Source organism: Mercenaria mercenaria, chromosome 4 (genome assembly GCF_021730395.1).
Source record: "Mercenaria mercenaria strain notata chromosome 4, MADL_Memer_1, whole genome shotgun sequence".
Classification (NCBI taxonomy): Eukaryota; Metazoa; Mollusca; class Bivalvia; order Venerida; family Veneridae; genus Mercenaria; species Mercenaria mercenaria.
This window is the reverse complement of record NC_069364.1, coordinates 4721882-4745321: the sequence shown is the minus strand read 5'-3', so window position 1 is coordinate 4745321 and position 23440 is coordinate 4721882. Positions and strand designations below refer to the sequence as shown.

General features: G+C 34.6%; 2 protein-coding genes across 6 annotated transcripts in view; both read right to left on the bottom strand.

Annotated features, from left to right (window-relative positions):
* Positions 1-4963, bottom strand: part of LOC123550871 (outer dense fiber protein 3-like) — a 33354-nt gene extending 28391 nt beyond the window's left edge. For all 5 annotated transcript variants that reach the window (XM_053540235.1, XM_053540230.1, XM_053540233.1 and 2 more), the window contains exon 1: positions 4805-4963. The gene's annotated coding sequence lies outside the window, so the exon portion shown is untranslated. The remainder of the gene's footprint in view (positions 1-4804) is intronic.
* Positions 4964-9978: 5015 nt separating this feature from the next.
* Positions 9979-23440, bottom strand: part of LOC123550870 (two pore channel protein 2-like) — a 71968-nt gene continuing 58506 nt past the window's right edge. Inside the window, exons 21-24 of the mRNA XM_053540021.1 lie at positions 22108-22190; positions 21175-21256; positions 20481-20593; positions 9979-19839 (exon numbers count right to left, since the gene is read on the bottom strand). Of these exons, the coding sequence (XP_053395996.1) occupies positions 19761-19839; positions 20481-20593; positions 21175-21256; positions 22108-22190 (357 nt within the window). The 3' untranslated portion in view covers positions 9979-19760. The remainder of the gene's footprint in view (positions 19840-20480; positions 20594-21174; positions 21257-22107; positions 22191-23440) is intronic.

Sequence of the window (23440 nt, the reverse complement as noted above, 5' to 3'; positions counted from 1 at the left end):
AGAGCATGATTTATGCAACAATTGTATATTTATTCTTTCATTTTTAAAGATTACTTCAAAAATTATTTCAATTACCATAATTACGGTCAATTTCTGTAAATGAACGGCTCGGTACTGTGGATAAAAAATGATTCGCGGACGTCAGAACTGCCGTACAAAATATTGTAAAAAGATCGCCATTAACTACGAGTTTGGTATTATTTTCGAAAAAAATAATAAATGAATAAATTAAATGTAAAATCTGAACAAATTGGTGCAAAAATCGGGCATTATAAAAGTACGAGAATCGAAACATTAATGAAAATTTTCACGCCGTTTTGATCGTGCACCTGTTAAATTTACGAATTTCGGACATGTAAATTTCGGATAAAAATTTAAAGGCGACTTTTTCATCGCTAAGTTTATACTTTATTTAGAAATTCATGAAAATGATAATGCAAGAATCAATTTTCTTAAATAATTACTGTTTATAAGTTACAGCTAGACCCACAGAAAGTGGATATATATAGGCAAGAAACTGAATGCTATGCCGATTCTTCTCCTTAAATTTCTCAACTTCTCCCTAAATTCTGTGGAGGGAGAAGTCACTTCTCCCTAAAATTTTGACCTAGGCTGATCCCTGTATTGTATAGACTATCAACTATAGAAGAAGGATTATGATATCTGTCAGGGAATTAAATATATATCTTAAACACATGAAGACAATAGATTTAATCAAATGTTGAGATGGATTAAATGATTAGGGCTGGCACAAGACACTACATGATTACTTGAAATACGGTAAGTGGTATAACATACAGGTATACCTAAAAGTGCTGTAATCTATCTAAATCAAATACAATGGAGGTTTAAAATTAATTCTTCTTTAATGTACATCATTAGTGCAAAAAACCAGCACTTTTTCATCCCAACAAATTTTCTTAAAATTAATGTGTAAGATAATACTTTGACCAAAAAGATGCATATTCATGAGATAATCATATCGAGACCCTGTCTTTTATCGTAAGACTTAAGAAACATACTTAGAAGTCAGTGTTCTCTTTGTCAAAAGTCCATTAAACCATAAAAAATTACTGAATATTTTTATTACACAAGAAAAAAAGTTCAGCCTAAAAGAAGAAATTTTTACAAATGCTCATTTAATTCAGAATTCTTTTTCAATGATTTCCGATTTTACAATAACTGATCAAAATGAAAGAGAATTCAATTAGCATCACAGTTCAAATATTTCACCCCAGTTTAAATACAGTACACTATTGTCTACATTCGAAAGTACCAATATTTTATTCACATTTTCAATCCAAGTGCAGTGAACAATACAATGACTGAATTTAATGTATGTATGTAAACAATCAACTAGTGAGAAAGTGGTAAACATACCACCTACATGAGTACATGACCTGTAACAAGAGCTGTTTCAGGGACAGCAGCACACGACTACTCAAGGCTTGTCCCTAAAAAGAGTTAAACTAATGAAGTCAATGGTTAGTAAGTTAAACGGAGGCAGTGATATGAGAGCAGTGGTATGGTGGAAGAATAGTCATTAAATAGTACAAAAATAGCGATGATTTTGTATCTTAGAACTTTCCCATCTTACGACACTTTAGAGATAAAGGAACACACAAAAGACAGCTTTGCCAAGTGAAAGGCATTAAGGTAACTCTGCACGTTTGATAAACCGGAAGTGATGGCGTAATGTCATTTATCTGCAAAACGTAGAATAAATCCTGGATTCCGCGTACGGAAATGACAATCATTTGATGAATTTATCGAAAACCTGTGAGTAAATTTATTAGTGGCACTGTTGTTATATTTCCATGTCAAAATATGATACTAAAACATATGACAGGTTAAAAAATTCATATTTATGTCTTAAAATTAGCATGAAATGTCTGGTTCACCTTAATTATGGTCAAATATTTCAAAAATAAGCACACAGACCTATACATTTTATTTCACCAAATTACTGGCCATGTGTTTATTAACAGCTGTGAGAAGTTTCATCAAAATCTACATTGTAGAAAAATTTCTGTTCGCAAAAATGTTAAGAAAGTTATGATTTTCCAACAGACTCCCATTATGAAATATCGCTGGAGATCCAAACTTTTCAAATCAGTTTAGCAAAAAATCAAGTACACAACCGTATCTTTTTTATTCGCTGAATGTTCTATGTATATTCTGAAGTTTTGAAAAATTTGAGTTTAAAAAAATTCTACATTGTAGAAAAGATTTCGATCCAAACATGCAGAACAGCCTTAATGTGTAAAACAGTAAAGCAGTTATGAACTTATGATATTTTAGTACTGCATGTCATATATAATCACAGTGAACAAGTGTATGAAGTTTTACAAACTCTAAACAAAAATGCCAAGTTGGAAAAGGGGCATTACTTTAAGCAAGAGCTGTCAGTGGACAGTGCGCTCGACTATTCTCAGTGCTTGATTGTATAATATAAGCTATGAGTAAAACTTTAACATTACAATAAGCATATTCTAAGTCGAAAAGAGGCCATAATTCAGTCAAAATGCTTGATAGAGTTGCCTCCTCCTTTTTACAGACTGGGGTCAAGATGGTAAACAAGTATGCAAAATATGAAAGTAATATCTCGATGGACTTTGAAAATATTTGGGGTGGTACGCAAACTTTAACAGTTGTGTTACGCTCACGCTAACGCTGACGCTTGGGCGCGTAGGATAGCTCCCCTATTCTTCGAATAGTCGAGCTAAAAATGCAAAATAGTAACAGAACCTGTGCAGTTCCTGTTTAAGCAATACAGTGAGTTTTAATACACTCCCACATGTGTTTACAGATATCAGCTTACATGAATACAAATACTTAACCAAGGTGGGATGCCAACACACAGTAGCTTAGATCGAGTTCAATAACTCTACATTAAGATTGTGTTTAGACCAGCCTATGATAGAAATCACACATTTCATTTTAAATTTAACAAGTTGTGTTTTTCTTAAAATTGTAACTTAGTAACTGAACAGTTAAGATTCAATGTACAAATTCTGGTTCCCACTTCCTTGTGTTCTATAAAGCTTGGGCAGAACACCTTAATATCACTGTCTCAGTGTCACTTTCAATTTGACAATGTTACTGGAATGTATTGCTTGCAAAAGGTAAATTTTGTTGGTCTTTTTGTCTGTGTCAGTGTGAGACTGTTTATTTGAGTTGTTTAACAAAACTTAAGACGTGATTAATGTTTTAGAACTGTTATATGCTTTATATGTTACCTCTTTTTAAATAAAGTTAATATTGTAACTATTGTTATACTTTCTTTTTAAACTATGGTCTCTACAGAGCTTATATATTTAGTTTTAATTCACCTTTTACTTACTTAGTACTAATAAGATTCTTGTGACATGTCCTTGAAAAGTCAAATTGGCTACACTAGTGCTAAAGTTTTTAAATATCATTCAACAGAGAATATCTGTTGTGTTGATTCACTCTCCTGTTTCGAAAGCATATAAAAATTATAAAAATATCTGTTAGGATATAAATAAGCTGCAACGTTCTCTTTCACTGCAATTTCTTTGTTTTCTTTTTAGTTATCGTCTATCTGGGTGCCATGACTTTTTTGTGAATAAAGATAGTATTATTTTCTTTTTAATTAATTCAATGGAGTGTCTGCCAATAGTGAAATCAATGTTGTATTTACTTGTACATTAGTCTGCTCCGTTTTTCATTAAAATTTGATAATCAATTTGATCTATTTTTACAGAACTTTTGTATTTTCATTTTACAGAAGCCACATTGAAACTTAAGACGGGTAATTTGTTTTAGAATAGTTATATGTCTTAATTTGGTTACTTTCTTTAAATAAAGTTACTATTATCATATATGATAAGAATAATTATTATTATGAACTGAATGATACCAGTGTTCTTATTATATTGTAAAAAAATAGATATTGTGCAATTATTTTATCAAAGTCATGACCACTGAATAGTCTGTCAAAATAAAAGTTCTTCAGTATAACACATCATTATAGGATAATACTTTAACTGACACCAAGACACTAACACAGATCTTAAAACCTTTTGCTGAAAGGTTAAAGTAATTTGAGTAAACCACCTGATAACATCCGGTAAGGCTTAAATATACACATAACTGTCAGGAAAAAATAATTTATGTTGCTTTCATAATTAACTTAAGTTTCAATACTGGCCCAGTATACTTGCTACTCAAATCTGTCCATTTCCAATGATACATTTACAGGTCCAAATAATAGGATGCTTTGGGACCGCGTGATAACATTTGACTGTCACTGTCCCATTAGATGGATGCCAACTTTAAAATATCAGATCATAAGTCATCCCGACAAGCCAAATGATTCATAAATATAACGTCAAAAATATCTGCTGATACAATAAATCTAATGCAAATTTAACAAACTTTTATTTCTTAATTGAGGTAGCCTAGGCTAGTCCTCTTTGAATACATACAGATAAAATTTATGCAAAACTTCTGAAGACTTGTCAAACACTCAGCAAAGTTAAATAAAATTATGCACTAAAATTTTATGACTGTCAGTAAATAATCTGAAGTGTCTAATCCACTGTTTATATTGGTCATCTTGTACACTTTACATACAGATAAAGCAAATTAACAAACAACTAATGACAAATCTATATTTACCAAGTGAATTAAATTACTTGAAATCTTTAAGCCTTAATTAAGGGCTATCATTTGTTTAATGCAGCTGAAGTAAAAATACCTGTAAAATGTTTAAAACGGGGAAAATATCTCCAAAACTTTATAGACATATAGAAATATATCAGAACTAAATATCACTTACCTTAATCTTGGAATAATTGACCAAGATCACAAATGGGAACAATTAATTTACTGTAAACCCCTAACCCAAAGGTTGTCAAATAAACATGGAGACGTCAACTGCAGACACCACGTGGGTATAACTAACCAATCAAACAATTCAGATTTGTTGCAGTCGTCGTCAGCTTTCCCCCTTAGTTACAAGGGAGGCGACTCTAGTATATTTCCGCTTTATTAGGCCGTATTCGTACGAAATATTTTCGAACCGTATATTTTCTCGGTCTTTTCGATCAGTGTTAATTTCCAGCTGAACATACCGACGATTAGCTGGCGGTAGACGTTTTCATAAATTTTTTAAAATATCATTTATTATCTTTATCATTATCTTTAGCATTTTGTAGAAAATAACTTTTGCATTAAAGGTGGTTAATCAGATTTTGGTTAACTAATGGATTTGTTCAAAACGTTAAAGTGGAATTATGCACATGTTTTCTATTAAAAATCTAGCAGAAATAGATGTGTGTGTAAAAAGGGTGGAGGAAATAATAGCTTTTAACCCAATATACCAAAGTCTTCCTCTTTCCAGAACGAAATAATAACTTTCCAAATATGACTTTTCTTATTTTGACTGGGACAGTCTTTTTAAGAAAAGTCAAACTGCACGAAGGAGTTGCTTCCCTTCCACTTTAGAAACCTCCACCTATATGTAAGGGAGATCATTGCGTAGGAGATTGAAGAAAAGAACTATTATTTTATTAGTCCGATTTCTTTATTTCTTAAGCATCAACTTCAAATACTTATGCGGCATTACCGTTAAATTAACACATTTAAATGCACAGCAACCGAAAATTGCTTTTATAAAACAGTCACCAAAAATACACTGTGTGCAGTAAGATGCGCATTATGCCACTTTAATATCAAATCATTTATAATTATCTGTGTTCACCAAGTTCTTAATTCATGTTAGATTTTCACCGAAAGTATTTCTAAAATTAAATTTTCCTATCCTGTTTGCCAAACCAAGATAGGGTTTAAATATAAATTTATTAAACACATTTTGCCAAAGGAATAATATAAATATAAGCATTATTATATTAAATGTATCAAAAAATTTGCATTGACAAGTACATATTATGACTAAATTTATCAGAAATGAATTAAGTTTGTTAAATTATCACTACCTCCCATAGTCCCCTTATTTGCAAGCGCAACCAAGATAGACTGACGTTAGATGGGATTCTGAAGCTATAGGCTGTTTAAAAACTTGTCATATGTGTCAGGTAGTTGAAATATCCCAATATTTTATCAAATGCAAATGTAAAACTAGAAATTATATTGAAATCTAAAGAAATAGTCCACTTTTTAAATAATTTTATATTAAAGGGAGGTAATTGCAAAAAATCACACAAAAAATAATAAACTAGATCTATACATTTCCAATTGGAATCTAACTCTTTATGATGAGTCTTTTTGTTCCTTAAATAAATCTCTAACAAAATACTTTAGTATACAAAATGTATATAAGCTGAAAAATGTCATAAAATGTTGCTCCAACATGATTGACCACCTTTAAAGTAGTTGACATGTAATATTCATGTGACTATATACATACCCTGGTGAGGCAACCTGGCATTATTCAGACATAAATAAGTCAATGACTGGAGTCTCACTCCGAGAACACATAATTTGCTGACTGTAAGTATTAATAGCAAGAATGATGTCAATACTGTACAACACCTGATCCCCCTGAAAATTCTTAATAGAATAAAATACAAGTGAGCCATGGTTCAAACAGTATTATCTTACCTTGACTGACCTTGAATATATGTAGCTAGTAGCCCCTACAAAGGAACAAGTGACACCACTATACAAATCTGGGGATTCACTTAGAATTTTACAATGTTGCTATAGAGCAAGTTTCATGAAGAACAACCATGCAGTTCATGAGAATTCTTTCAAAGGTTTTCTAATTTTAGCTCTAGCAACCCATTAAAGAGATCAAAGGCCCAATATAAACAAATTGGGTGGAAGGCCTTTTAAAGATGCTACGGATCAAGTTTGATCAAGGTCATTATCTAGCTGTTCAGGAAAAGAAATTGTTTAAAAATATTCTATTTTCTAGCTCTAGCTGCTCCTCAAATTTGAATGAATTTAAGACAGAATATTATAACAAAGCTACAGACAAAGCTTAAAGAAAATCTACGAAGCAGTTCATAAGAGGTTGTTTACAGATTTTTCCATTTCAAGTGTTTCTCGAGGAGAAATTGTTTATATTTTTAGTTTTAACTATTCATACAAAGGATGGAGAACCCCCATTTGAACAAAATTGGAAAAAGACATTGTAATGATATTACAGACAAATTTTGATGAGAAGTTGTTTAAGGGTAATTCTTTTTTTTTTTTTTTTTTTTAGCTCTAGTCCCCATTTGAATAATGCTGGAAGAAGACCTTATATATGATGCTACAGACAAGGTCTGATGAAGATCTATCAAGCGTTTTTTTTGAGAGTTAGTTGTTTAAAGGTCTCTGGTGACTTCTACATGAGGCTGAGTGCCTCTGTTTGTAAACAAGAGCTGTCAGTGGACAGCGCGCTCAACTATTCTCAGTGCTTGATAGTATAATATAAGCTACGAGTAAAACTTTAACATTACAATAAGCATATTCTCAGTCGAAAAGGGGCCATAATTCAGTCAAAATGCTCGATAAGAGTTGCCTCCTCCTTTTTACAGCCTAAGGTCATGATGGTAAACAAGTATGCAAAATATGAAAGCAATATCTCAATGGACTTTGAAAATATTTGGGGTGGTATGCAAACTTTAACATTACAATAAGCATATTCTAAGTCGAAAAGGGGCCATAATTCAGTCAAATTGCTTGATAGAGTTGCCTCCTCCTTTTTACAGACTGGGGTCATAATGGTAAACAAGTATGCAAAATTTCAAAGCAACATCTCAATGGACTTTGAAAATATTTGGGGTGGTACGCAAACTTTAACATTACAATAAGCATATTGTAAGTCGAAAAGGGGCCATAATTCAGTCAAAATGCTTGATAGAGTTGCCTCCTCCTTTTTACAGACTGGGGTTATGATGGTAAACAAGTATGCAAAATATGAAAGCAATATCTCAATGGACTTTGAAAATATTTGGGGTGGTATGCAAACTTTAACATTACAATAAGCATATTGTAAGTCGAAAAGGGGCCATAATTCAGTCAAAATGCTTGATAGAGTTGCCTCCTCCTTTTTACAGACTGGGGTTATGATGGTAAACAAGTATGCAAAATATCAAAGCAATATCTCAATGGACTTTGAAAATATTTGGGGTGGTATGCAAACTTTAACATTTGTGTGACGCTCACACTGACGCCGGGGCGAGTAGGATAGCTCCCCTATTCTTCGAATAGTCAAGCTAAAAAATGGGAAAAGATGTAACAATGAACCAACATACCAAGATTGACAAAGATCCATCCAGTAGTTCAGATTAAAAGTAATTCTAATCTTAGCTGTACCAGCCCTTAACAAGAGGACCATGATGGTCCTGAATCGCTCACCTCTTCCCACATGACCCAGTTTTGAGTATGACGTCATTATTTGAAATAGTGACCTAGTTTTTGAGCTCATGTGACCCAGCTTTGAACTTGACCTAGATATTATCAAGATAAAAATTCTGACCAATTTTCATAAAGATCCATTGAAAAATATGGTCTCTACAGAGGTCACAAGGTTTTTCTATTATTTGACCTATTGACCTAGTTTTCGAAGGTACGTGACCCTGTTTTAAACTTTACCTAGATATCATCCAGGTGAACATTCTCACTAATTTTCATGAAGATCTCATGAAAAATATGGCCTCTAGAGAGGTCACAAGGTTTTTCTATTTTTAGACCTACTGACCTAGCTTTTGATGGCATGTGACCCAGTTTCGAACTTGATCTAGATATCATGAAGGTGAACATTCTGACCAATTTTCATGAAGATCTTGTGAAATATATGGCCTCTAGAGAGGTCACAAGGTTTTTCTATTTTTAAACCTACTGACCTAGTTTTTGAAGGCATGTGACCCAGTTTCGAACTTGATCTAGATATCATGAAGGTGAACATTCTGACCAATTTTCATGAAGATCTTGTGAAATATATGGCCTCTAGAGAGGTCACAAGGTTTTTCTATTTTTAGACCTACTGACCTAGTTTTTGAAGGTATGTGACCCAGTTTCGAACTTGACCTAGATATCATCAAGATGAACATTCTGACCAACTTTCATAAAGATCCAATGAAAAATGTGACCTCTAGAGTGGTCACAAGCAAAAGTTTACGGACGCACGCACGCACGGACGGACTACGGACGACGGACACCGCGCGATCACAAAAGCTCAGCTTTGTGAAATGAAATGAAGTTGCATCAAGTTGTTAATGAGAAGTAGTTTGACAGTATTTTTATTTTTAGCTCTATTGGCCCCTAAAAGGGTCTGAGCTTCTCCACTTTATAATCTTTAGAGAGGATCCTATAATGGTGCTACAAACCAAGTCTGATGAAGATTCATTAAGTCTTTATAATGTAGTTATGATGAAGTTATAATAAGGTTAAGTTAATAAAAGAGGACCATGATGGCCTTAGATCCCTTACCCGAGTTACATCACTTACTTTCAAGAACAGATTTAGTTGATCGCTATGCAAGGAAAATGTCTGCAAAATTATTTTGAAATACAGTGGAACCTCTCTTCGTGCAGGCTGGTCTTGGTCTGCACTGGTCACAAAGCCAAATTCATGCTAAAGGTTATGGAATAAATTCTATGGAATGTGTATCACCAATACAATTACCTAAATCCACGAGAAAGCAGCATAAAGTGTCTTCTACACAAATGTCTTTATACAGTGATAAACACAAAAGCTAAGCAGTAATAAAAGTATGCTTGGTAAGTGAATTTTCACCTCTGAACTTGTAATTTTTGTATTTTTGGAGGAAAAACCATACTTTTTCCACCGAGAATAGGTTATTTTAATACACCAATTTTATGCAGGAAAATGCCTTAAGAGGTTCTGTATTTGCTTGGTTGTCCACCTGTCTGTAAACTTAAGATTTCTCAGTCTCAGGTATTATAGTGTCCAAATTTAGCAACATACATCTATTGATGAAACACATTTCAGGCATATAGTTTTTCAACTGAACCATTTTGTTATGGAAAGTAAAAATAGTTTCTTGCAAACATTTATTCTGGTAAAATAAATTATGACTATAATAACAATATATATTTCTGTGTTTAACAGAATAACAAAAACAACTACTTCTTTTTCATTGGCACTTTCTACATTAAGCATTTTATCTCAAGTGCAAGTTTTATGCAAAGGACTACATATATATAAAATTATCACTTCCTGTCCCTTATGAACATTTACAAAGCACTATTTACTTATACATGTCTGTTCTTCAGTACAGACCTAGCTATACAAAGCTATCCAGTATGATTGGATGAACTAGAAACTACAATAAATCCCAGGATTTATGCAAGTATAAAAAACAAGAAGGCCAAGATGGCCCTAGGTCACTCACCTGAGAAACACACCATAACAGTGTAAAACATGTTTGACCTAGTGATTTCATGGAAACAAATATTCTGACCAATTTTCATTATGATTGGACCAAAAAATTGGTCTCTTGCGATAAAACAAGCATTTTCTTAGATATGACCTAGTTTTTGACCCTAGATGACCCATGTTCAAACTCGACCTAGATTTTATCAAGGCAATCATTCTGACCAAAATTCATGAAGATCAATTGAAAAATACAGCCTCTATCACATACACAAGTTTTTTCTTTGATTTGACCAAGTGACCTAGTTTTTGACCTCAGATGACCCATATTCAAATTCGACCTAGATTTCATTAAGGCAATCATCCTGACCAAATTTCATAAAAATCAATTGAAAAAAACAGTCTCTATCGCATACACAAAATTTTTCTTTAATTTGACCTAGTGACCTAGTTTTTGACCTCAGATAACCCATATTCAAACTCGACCTAGATTTCATCAAGGCAATCACTCTGACCAAATTTCATGAAGATCAATTGAAAACTACATCCTCTATTGCATACACAATGTTTTTCTTCGATTTGACCTAGTGACCTAGTTTTTGACCCCAGATGACCCATTTTCGAACTCTGCCTAGATTTTATCAAGGTAATCATTCTGGCTAAATTTCATGAAGATCAGTTGAAAAATACAGCCTCTATCGCATACACAAGGTTTTTCCTTGATTTGACCTAGTGACGTAGTTTTTGACCCCAGATGACCCATTTTCGACCTCGGCCTAGATTTTATCAAGGTAATCATTCTGACCAAAATTCATGAAGATCAATTGAAAAATACCGCCTCTATCGCATACACAAGGTTTTTCCTTGATTTGACCTAGTGACATAGTTTTTGATCCCAGATGACCCATTTTCGAACTCGGCCTAGACTTCATCAAGGCAATTATTCTGACCAAAATTCATGAAAATCAATTGAAAAATACAGCCTCTATCGCATACACAAGGTTTTTCTTTGATTTGACCTAGTGACCTAGTTTTTGATCTGAGATGACCCATTTTCAAAATGGGCCTAGATTTCATCAAGGTTATCATTCTGACGAATATTCATGAAGAATAATTGAAAATATAGCCTCTATTGCATACACAAGGTTTTTCTTTGATTTGACCTAGTGACCTAGTTTTTGACCCGAGATGACCCATTTTCGAACTCTGCCTTTAGATTTCATCAAGGCAATCATTCTGACCAATATTCATGAAGATCAATTGAAAAATACAGCCTCTATCGCATACACAAGGTTTTTCTTTGATTTGACCTAGTGCCCTAGTTTTTGACCCTAGATGACCCATTTTCGAACTCGGCCTAGATTTCATCAAGGTTATCATTCTGACCAATATTCATGAAGATTAATTGAAAAATACAGCCTCTATCACATACACAAGGTTTTTCTTTGATTTGACCTAGTGACCTAGTTTTTGACCTGAGATGACTCATTTTCGAACTCGGCCTAGATTCCATCAAGGTTATCATTCTGACCAATATTCATGAAGATCAGTTGAAAAATACAGCCTCTATCGCATACACAAGCTAAATGTTGACGGACAGACGACAGACAGATGCCGGACATCGAGTGATCAGAAAAACTCACCTGAGCATTGCTCAGGTGAGCTAAAAAAATCCACATGCAGGAATTTCATTATGTTTTAAAACACATTTTTTGTTGGGTTTAGAGTCAGACAAACACAATTTAGGCCATATTGAGATTTCTCCAGCTTTTGATGGTGGAGGAAGACCCCAGCAGCCCCTTAGGTCATTGTTTCAGGCATGGGTTGGCTCCTAGGTAGAAACACCAACCTTTTGTAAGCTAGCTGGATGGCTTCCTCATATGAAGAATAATACCTATCGAGCTAGGTTTCAAACCCACAGTGATTCAAAGTCAGTGAACTTAACCACTCAGCCACTGTGGCCCCTTCAAAACTCGTACTTTGGTTTTACATTGCACTATATGTACTTAATCCATTAATTTTTTTTTTTTTTGTAGATTTAACGTCGCACCGACACATGATAGGTCATATGGCGACTTTCCAACTTTAATGGTGGAGGAAGACCCCAGGTGCCCCTCCGTGCATTATTTTATCACGAGCGGGCACCTGGGTAGAACCACCGACCTTCCATAGGCCAGCTGGATGGCTTCCTCACATGAAGAATTCAATGCCCCGAGTGAGGCTCAAACCCACATCGATGAGGGGCAAGTGATTTGAAGTCAGCGACCTTAACCACTCGGCCAAGGAGACCGCCTAATCCATTAATAACTCAAAAGGTGAAATATATCTATCAAATAAAAAAAAACCATTGATCATGTTTTAATCAAGACAAAGATAGTTTGTTCTAACAATATGGGGAAACTATGTGATGCAAAGTCACACTATTAACCAGTATATGTACATAAAATAAAATGCCAGTACACTAGTAAAAATCCTCACTAATAAATAAAAATCTCAACAAAAGACACACCAACAAAAACCATGATAGCTCCTCTAAATCAGGAAATGTTTTGCATACCTGCTGATTTTCCTGGTTATATTTGGAGTTGCACAATTTCAAACAGAGAACATGATTATATGAAGAAAAGAGTATTTCTTCAAATTTATCATTTGAGCCACACCATGAGAAAACCAACACAGTGTGTTTGCGACCAGCATGGATCTTATTATGCAGTTTCAACATTGACCTAGATTTTCTAGAAAAAAAAAAACAACAAAACATTCTTACAAAGTTTTATGTATATCAACATAGTGCATTTGCGACCAGCATGGGTTCATGCATCCACGCAGTCTGGTCAGGATCCATGCTGTTCGCTTTCAAAGCCTATTGCAATTAGAGAAACCGTTAGCGAACAGCATGGATCTTGACCAGACTGCGCCGATGCGCAGGCTGGTCTGAACCCATGCTGGTCGCAAATGCACTATGTTGGTTTTCTCATGGTGCGGCTCATTTGTATTGCACCATCTTGCTTAAAAATCATAGCACCTGGCTTTAAAAATTCAACACATATATATACATGTATATACAAATTTTACCACCTATAACATAGCGCGTTTGCAATCATGCCTGAAGGGAACTATTTACAATATGGGAAACTTTCGACTGATACCAAGGTCTTAAAATTGACTATGTAAAGTGTTAAAAATAATACATAGCCCTATTCAGTGTACTTTTGTTTTCAATTATGATAAATTTTTGTATATGATCATTTGTTTTCAGGAAAATCTGATTGGATTACTAACAGCTATGTATAAGACAGTTTGGGACACCTATTGGCCATAATTTTCTTAACTAATATTTATGAAAGAACAAGAACATTCATTTGACATTACTGATGAATCTATTGTGCTGAGACCAAACTAACAGAACAAGGAACAACTACTTTACACAACTGTCTGTTGATTTAGAAGTGTGTAAATAAAAATACCCAATAGATTTTAAGATGGAAACTGTTATCAAATAGTGAAAATCTGTTAAAATCCTGTCCGAAACTATAGGCTATTTTGGCCATACATATATGAGCCGCAACATGAGAAAACCAACATAGTGCGTTTGTGACCAGCATGGATCCAGACCAGCCTGCACATCCGTGCAGTCTGGTCAGGATCCATGCTGTTCGCTGACAGTTTCTTTAATTGCAATAGGCTTTGAAAGCGAACAGCATTGAACCTGACCAGACTGTGCATATGTGCAGGCTGATCTGGATCCATGCTGGTCGCAAACGCACTATGTTGGTTTTCTCATGGCGCGGCTCATATATAGATACATCAATGTTGATTTTCTTGTCATTTTTAACTGCTATTTGGAAAAATCAGGAAAAATGTATAGCGGAGGTAGTGAAAGATGACTTTATATCGTGGCATACATGAATAGAGAAGATAGCAGGTTGTGGAGTATTTAAGGATAAAACTGTCTATATACAGAACCTAACAATAACATGAAACTTCACAGTAAATATGCAGCAAATTTAGCTTGACCTCATTCTAGAAATTAGTTTAAAATTGGTCTAAAATGAACAAAATAGCATTTCTCTAAACAATTTAAGCACAAATTATCAATATCAAATAAACAAAAACATCAATAAATTAAAAAAAATAAAGAAGATGAAAAGCCGTAGTACAATAAGAGCTGTTGGAGAATAGCAATTTTGGACTATTCAAAAGCCTTGCCACTAAAAAAATTAAATGAATAAATCCAAAAGTCTAACCAGTGCACCAACTGCTTGACATCAGACAATATGGCTGTGATGCCCTAGATTTATCACCCGAGTTTCAAAGCTGGACTGAACAATTTTCACACATGGTCACCTAAATAACGCATATTTCAATTTGAATTGTATCTAAAAAATTAGGCCTTAACTTCTGAGGAAGAATTTTTAAAAAAATTTCATTTTCTATATAGTTACTGCCATACAGGAAAAAGTGGCCCCTTGATTTGACATAGATTATGCAGTTTCAACATTGACCTAGATTTTCTAGAAAGAAACAACAAAACATTCCTACAAAGTTTTATGTGTATCAAACAGAAAGTGTGGTCTCTAGGGAGTTAACAAGGATATTCTATGATTTGACTTTAAAGTGACTTGGATTTTGATCTCAGGTATCGCATATTTTAAACTTTATCTAGAGTTCATACAGACCAGTATTCCTACAAAGATTTATGATACTGAAGTTGAAAATGTGGCTTGCAGGGTGTTAACAAGGGTTTTCTATGATTTGACCAAGTAACCCTTTTTTATCTCAATTAATTTTACCTTGACCTATATTTCATACAGAGTGACATTAATGATTATGAACAAGAGCTGTCGTAGGCCAGCAACGCTCGACTATTCAACAGCCTTGTCAAATGAATGAATACAAAAGTCAAAAAAGGGGCATAATTTTGTAAAAATGCAAAATAGGGTTATGGAACCTGCACAGTGCTTATCAGCTCACAACAGTGGACAAGTGTGTGGAGTTTCAATCCATTCCCATTAGTTGGTACTGAGATACCAGCTTACATATAAGAATTCAACCAAAAACTGCTAAGTTGTAAAAGGGGCATAATTTTGAAACAAGAGCTGTCTGTGGACAGCGCGCTCGACTATTCTCAGTGCTTGATAGTATAATTTCAGCAATGAGTAAAACTTTAACATTACAATAAGCATATTCTCAGTCGAAAAGGGGCCATAATTCAGTCAAAATGCTTAATAGAGTTGCCTCCTCCTTTTTACAGACTGGGATCATGATGGTAAACAAGTATGCAAAATATGAAAGCAATATCTCAATGGACTTTGAAAATATTTGGGGTGGTACGCAAACTTTAACATTTATTCTAAGTCGAAAAGGGGCCATAATTCAGTCAAAATGCTTGATAGAGTTGCCTCCTCCTTTTTACAGACTGGGGTCATGATGGTAAACAAGTATGCAAAATATGAAAGCAATATCTCAATGGACTTTGAAAATATTTGGGGTGGTACACAAACTTTAACATTTATTCTAAGTCAAAAAGGGGCCATAATTCAGTCAAAATGCTTGATAGAGTTGCCTCCTCCTTTTTACAGACTGGGGTCATGATGGTAAATAAGTATGCAAAATATGAAAGCAACAGCTCAATGGACTTTGAAAATATTTGGGGTGGTACGCAAACTTTAACATTTGTGTGACGCCCACGCTCACGCCGACACCGGGGCGAGCAAGATAGCTCCCCTATTCTTCGAATAGTCGAGCTAAAAATGCAAAGTAGAGTGACAGTGAACAAGTGTGTGAAGTTTCAATCCTTTCCCATTAGTGGATACTGAGATACCAGCTTACATACAAAAACTTAACCAAATACTGCCAAGTCGAAAAGGGGAATAATTTTGAAAAAATGCAAAGTTGAGTTATGGGACCTGCATAGTGCACATCAAATCAAGACAGTGAATAACCAAAAATTTCTAAGTGGAAAAAGGGGCATATTTTGTAAAAAGCAAAATAGAGTTAGGGAATCTGTGCAGTATAAGTCAGTTTATTACAGTGAACAAGTGTGTGAAGTTTCAATCCATTCCCATTAGTGGTTTCTGAGATACCAGCTTACATACAAAAACTTAACCAAATCGGGACGCCGATGCAGAAGCACGGGTGAGTCCAATAGCTCTACTATTCTTTGAATAGTCAAGCTAAAAATATATGTGATGATGAAATGGAAAACATAATGGCCTTTAGAATGTTTATGAAGTTTTTCTATGACTTGACCTATTTTTTCACCTCCGCTTACCAACCTTCACATCTGACCTAGACATTATAAGGATAAACATGCTGACAAAGATTCATGATGATAGGGTAGACCATGTGGCCTCCGAGTGTTGACAAGGTTTTTCTCTATGATTTAACCTAGTGACCTAGTTTTTTATCTTATGTAACTCAATTTGTTCTTGTCCTTAATGTCATTAAGACAAACATTCTGACAAAGTCTTATGATAATCAAAAAGGAGCATTTCTTTGTGAACAAGGGTTATGGAATCTGAGCACTGCATGTCAGTTAATCTCAGTGAACAAGCATGTGAAGTTTCAATCAGTTTCCACAAGCAGTTTATTGAGATACTTCCTTACATACAAGAACTTTTCATAAATCCGCTAAGTTGAAAAAGGGGCACTGCTTTGTAGAAATGCGAAGTATTTATAGCACCTGATCACTGCATGTCACATCATCACAGTGAACAAGTGTGCTATAAAAATAGAAAACCAAATTGGGTTGCAGATGTGCAAACGCTTCTCTTACTGAAAACAAACATCTGAAATTGTCCTAGTCGAACAAAAATAATGACTCCTATTACATTTTTCAACCACAACAAATATATATATAGGAAAGATAACATAAGTTCATTGTTGTGTGTGCTTTTATTACTTAAGTTATTACTGTTAAAAGAACAGAGAGGTAGAGTTTGTGGGTTTATTTCTATCATGTATTAAAATTTTGAGATGTCAAAATTCGGAACATTGAAATTTTCACATGATTGTGTATTTTCAAACCCTACTTTAAAAATCTCAATGTGAAGTTTTAAACATGTAGATATTTGTGTGGTGAGCAACTTCATTAAATATTTCAAGCAACTTTCAGTAGATTGTTACAACTATATAAACAAGAGGACCATGATGGTCCTGACTGGCTCACCTCTTCCCACATGACCCAGTTTTGAGTATGATGTCGTTTTCTCTATTATTTGACATTGTGACCTAGTTTTTGAGCTTATGTGACCCAGTTTTGAACTTGACCTAGATATTATCAAGATAAAATTCTGACCAATTTTCATGAAGATCCATTGAAAAATATGGTCTCTAGAGAGATCACAAGGTTTTTCTATAATTTGACCTATTGACCTAGTTTTCGAAGGTACGTTTTTAACTTTACCTAGATATCATCAAGCTGAACATTCTCACTAATTTTCATGAAGATCTCATGAAAAATATGGCCTCTAGAGAGGTCACAAGGTTTTTCTATTTTTATACCTACTGGCCTAGTTTTTGACCGCATGTGACCCAGTTTCGAAACTGACCTAGATATCATCAAGGTGAACATTCAGATCAATTTTCATGAAGATCCATTGAAAAATATGGCCTCTAGTGAGGTCAAAAGATTTTAATAATTTTAGACCTACCGACCTAGTCTTTGATTGCAGTTGACCCAGTTTCAAACCTGACCTAGATATCATTAAGATAAACATTCAGACCAAGTTTCATACAGATCCCATGAAAAGGATAGCCTCTAGAGAGGTCACAAGGTTTTTTTATTATCTGACCTACTGACCTAGTTTTTTAAGGCACGTGACCCAGTTTCAAACTTGACCTAGATATCATCAAGATGAACATTTAGACTAATTTTTATGGAGATCCATTCACAAGTATGGCCTCTAGAGAGGTCACAAGGTTTTTCTATTTTTAGACCTACTGACCTAGTTTTTGACCACACATGACCCTGTTTCGAACTTGGCCTAGATATCATCAAGATAAACACTCAGACCAACTTTCATACAGATCCCATGAAAAGTATGGCCTCTAGAGAGGTCACAAGGTTTGTCTATTTTTAGACCTACTGACCTGGTTTTTGACCGCACATGACCCAGTTTCGAACCTGACCTAGATATTATCAAGATGAACATTCAGACCAACTTTTTCATACAGATCCCATGAAAAGTATGGCCTTTAGAGAGGTCACAAGGTTTCTCTATTATTTGACCTACTGACCTAGTTTTTTAAGGCACGTGACCCTCTTTCGAACTTGACCTAGATATCATCAAGATGAACATTCTGACCAATTTTCATGAAGATCTCATAAAATATATGGCCTCTAGAGAGGTCACAAGGTTTTTCTATTTTTAGACCTACTGACCTAGTTTTTGATCGCATGTGACCCAGTTTCGAACTTGACCTAGATATCATCAAGATGAATATTCAGACCAACTTTCATACAGATCCAATGAAAAATACGGCCTTTAGAGAGGTCACAAGGTTTTTCTATTATTTGACCTACTGACCTAGTTTTTGACAACACGTGACCCCGCTTCAAACTTGATCTAGATATCATCAAGTAGAACGTTCTGACTAATTTTCATGAAGATCTTGTGAAATATATGGCCTCTAGAGAGGTCACAAGGTTTTTCTATTTTTAGACCTACTGACCTAGTTTTTGAGGTCACATGACCCAGTTTCGAACTTGACTTAGATATCATCAAGGTGAACATTCTGACCAAATTTCATGATGATCTCATGAAATATATGGCCTCTAGAGAGGTCACAAGGTTTTTTCTATTTTTAGACCTACTGACCTAGTTTTTGATGGCACGTGACCCAGTTTCGAACTTGACCTAGACATCATCAAGATGAACATTCTGACAAACTTTCATAAAGATCCCATGAAAAATGTGACCTCTAGAGTGGTCACAAGCAAAAGTTTACGGACGCACACACGGACGGACGGACGACGGACACCGTGCGATCACAAAAGCTCACCTTGTCACTTTGTGACAGGTGAGCTAAGAATTATAGAAGTTTACTGCACACAGGTATGTCTTGAAATCCCAACTCCAGTATTATCACAGACCAAAGTCGAAGCATTATATGGGGCTTAAACAAGCAACAAAGTGATAAATACCAACAAAATAGTCCCAATGTTCCATTATTTTATATACCATTACATGCTTATAAATTTATTTTTTATACAAAATAATTTCCAAACATCTCATTTTTCACAAAAATGATAGTTATACTTGTGTCATAATATGCACTGCAATATTATTGTACACAGCGTCAGTTTACACAGGTAATAATTATTGTGGAGTACAAAATTGCACTGCAGTGACATGAAATTTCTTCTTCTGTTTGCCGTATTCCATATCCTGATAATAAGCACATTTTCTTGTACAATAACAAAAATAAGAGACAGTAATAGTCTATGTTTGAACATTAAAGTAGTTCAACTTCGACATGTTCTGCAAAATATCCTCTTCTGTTGGTTCCTTCAGGTTGGATCTAAAAATAGAAAAAAGAGGCAGGGTTCAACAAATTTCAAATGAGCTGCACCATGAGAAAACCAACATAGTGCATTTGCAACCAGCATGGATCCAGACCAGCCTGCGCATCTGAGCAGTCTGGTCTGGATCCATGCTGTTCACTAATGGTTTCTCCAATTGCAATAGGCTTTGAAAGCGAACAGCATGAATCTTGACCAGACTGCGCGGATGCACAGGCTGGTCTGGATCCATGCAGGTAGCAAACACACTATGTTGTTTTTCTCATGGTGTGGCTCAAATGATAAATTCTGTCCTGAAAATTTTCAAGAATGTGATACGGTGAACACATTCACAGTTACCCTAACAAAGACTCCCATGTACAATCACTCAGTAATGCAAACAAATTGTTCATGCATGCTGACTTTTCAAGCATTTTGTAAATCATAAATCACAAAACGACTGCAGTACTGAAGTACAGCAACGATCAACAAATAATAAATTTGCTCAGCTTGCAGAAAAAAATTATTACAAAAAAACCTTTGCTTCTACAGTTGTGGCATTGTGTGCGTTTTCTGTCAGAGACACAAACAAAATACACATTTTAATATCGACTTACCTGTATATGTCATGTAACAAAACATACATTTAAAACCAACTTACTTGAATATGTCATGTACTGTAAGAGTATTGATACTCAATGAGTTTGACCAAGTTCGCCGCCTCTGTACAGGCTGTGCTGGAGTGTGAAATTTATCCCACTTCATTATGAAATTCTGAAATAAATAATTTTTCTACTTCAAATCCATTTCACTATAATACAATTACACTCAAGGACTTTAATAATGCCCCACTCATATATGGCAATTGCTTCATTCTTGCAACTTGTATGGAAAAATTTGATATTCAATTATTATTGTTCCTTAAATATGATTCAATATGACTTTGTTTTTTCTTTGTGATACTTAAAGCATGACCATTGTGAACTCTGTACTTGCAGCTTGTGCTGTAATTCATGTCATACAAAATTCAAAATGTGCATTCACAAAAAAAAATGTTATAACAAGCTTAAGTCAATTACAAAGCCAAGAACAATAATTTTTATCAAAAATTTCCATATTTTTATCATATTAGATATATGAACAGTTCACTATGAGCAAGTACAGCAAGTTTCAATTGAATTTTCTAACCATTGAAGAAGATATTGGACTTATAAAAATCTTTAACCACAGCAGATGCCAATGCCGAGGCAAGTGCAATAACCCTCAATCTTCAACTAGTCAAGCTAAAAATGTCTGTGCATGGAAAACTGTGCTGAGCGGACTGAGGTAAAAGCAGAATATCGAAATTGACCTACCTCTAGAATGAGAGCTGTGAATAAGTTGAGGACAATCACTACTGATGTAAGCCACCACACAATAAAATATAAATATGACCACCTGAAAGAACACGATATGAGCCGTGCCATGGGAAAACCAACATAGTGGCTTTGCGACCAGCATGGATCCAGACCAGCCTGCGCATCCGCGCAGTCTGGTCAGGATCCAAGCTGTTCGCTTTCAAAGCCTATTGCAATTAGAGAAACTGTTAGCGAACAGCATGGATTCTGACCAGACTGCGCGGATGCGCAGGCTGGTCTGGATCCATGCTGGTCGCAAAGCCACTATGTTGGTTTTCCCATGGCATGGCTCATATATTCATGTATGAACAGTTATGCTATTTACTTTTTAGTTTTTAATTTCAATACAGCCAAAACCTAACACTACAAACTTTAATTTTCAATGAAATAGGCATTTATGACTCTCTATTTGTATACATCTTGGAAAGACCGACTTGCCACTACAAATTGAATTATAGTGTAGCCATGATTATTTAGATATACATGTATATTGGTGAGCTTGAATGTGTACTCAACTTTGCCTGGTACATTTGCACTCGTTTCAGTAGAGCTAGTTGTGTGCATCAACTCGGCAGACCTGTGGGACTTGCCAAATAGCCTAATAGAAACATCATGGCACATTTTAGTGTACAAACCACGTGGTCTGGATAGCCAGGTTTTGTAGGAACCGAACCCGTATTATGTTTCATGAACTTAACTTATATGTAATTGTCTTTGTATAAACAATGCAGGCTTATAACTTAACTATGGCAGGTCTAGAACTGTGGTAACACATTACTAAATTAATCAATAGAAAATGTTTGATGTAAAATTAATTAATGTACGTATTTATAGACTGTCTTCACTAAAAAATTAATCACACAAAACCATTAGAAATGCAGGAATACCTACTTTGTGGTATATTTGGCATATGCATCTAGGAACACAAACCAATTGTTTACGACCATTACATCCCATAACACTACAATGGCTGCCTGAAATAAACAGCCAGAGTATTCATGAGAAGACATACATGTAGACACAATGGAATAAGGAACAAATAGTTTTAGATAGACAATTATTTTTATCCTTTCAGTTTTAAAATGCATTTAATAATTAGGTCTTGTCCCTATGGCATACAGTTATTAAGTGACATGTTCAATATCTAGTAACTGATAGTATGAATGCAATTTCTGAAAATTGTCTCAAACAGATAAACAGTAATACTTAGTTATATCAAAATAAAAAGTGGGATTTCAAAAAAGAAGTGATGAAAAGTCAGGGGTGTAACTGTTTTAAGTAATGTAACCTATTTCAGTTACTTTTCAAGCATTTTATAACCTATATTAGTTATAAAATATAGTTAACTCGGGTAAGTTATTCAAAAAGTCTTTTTGCTGTTCCCACAAAGTGACCTTTAAAGTGAAAATAGTAGGGAACTGTGGTTAATCAAATTCTCTTTTAGTCTGAGCATTACCTGAAAAGCATAATGGGATATTAATAGGATATTAAGAGTTTTATAGCTTTAAAACTTTTGCGTAAAACTTTATGAGCCTTGCGTAAAAATTTTAATGCATAGCTGGAAAGATGAAAGGTCAAGGATTCAGGAAATAATTGCATAAGTCTCATTCAAAATGAGGATTTGGCACAGGAGTACTTTATAATATTTTATGATAACTGAAACAAGTTATGAAAGTTTAAGCAATAACTCAAATGGGTTATAACACTGCGATAACTTGAAACAGTTACACCCCTGACTGATGAACACATAAAAATTTGTCTGTTTAATATTGCATCTTTGATAGTGGCCTTGACCTAAACAAGAGCTGTCACAGGAGACAGCGCGCTCGACTATTTCGATGCTGGATAGTGAAACTGGGCACATCTGAGGAAACTAGAGCTGTCACTGGAGTGTTTAATGACTCCAATTGTGGATGAAGATATTGCACAATAGCCTGAGTCTATGTCAAAAATATCAACTTAAAGTAATAAGAGAGGTAAAGATAAAATGTATCAAAACACTATATAAGTATATCCTAAGCAAAAAGGGGCATAATTTATTAAATATTGGTGCCAGAGTTATGCAGCTTGTGTCATATAGTGTGGGTGATGATGTTGAACAACTATTTTAAGTTTGAATCATATCCATTCAGTAATAACAGAGACAGAGTGAAAGTGCATCAAAACTTTAACCTAAAATTCTAAGTAAAAAGGGGGAATAATTAATGAAAAATTGGTGCCAGAG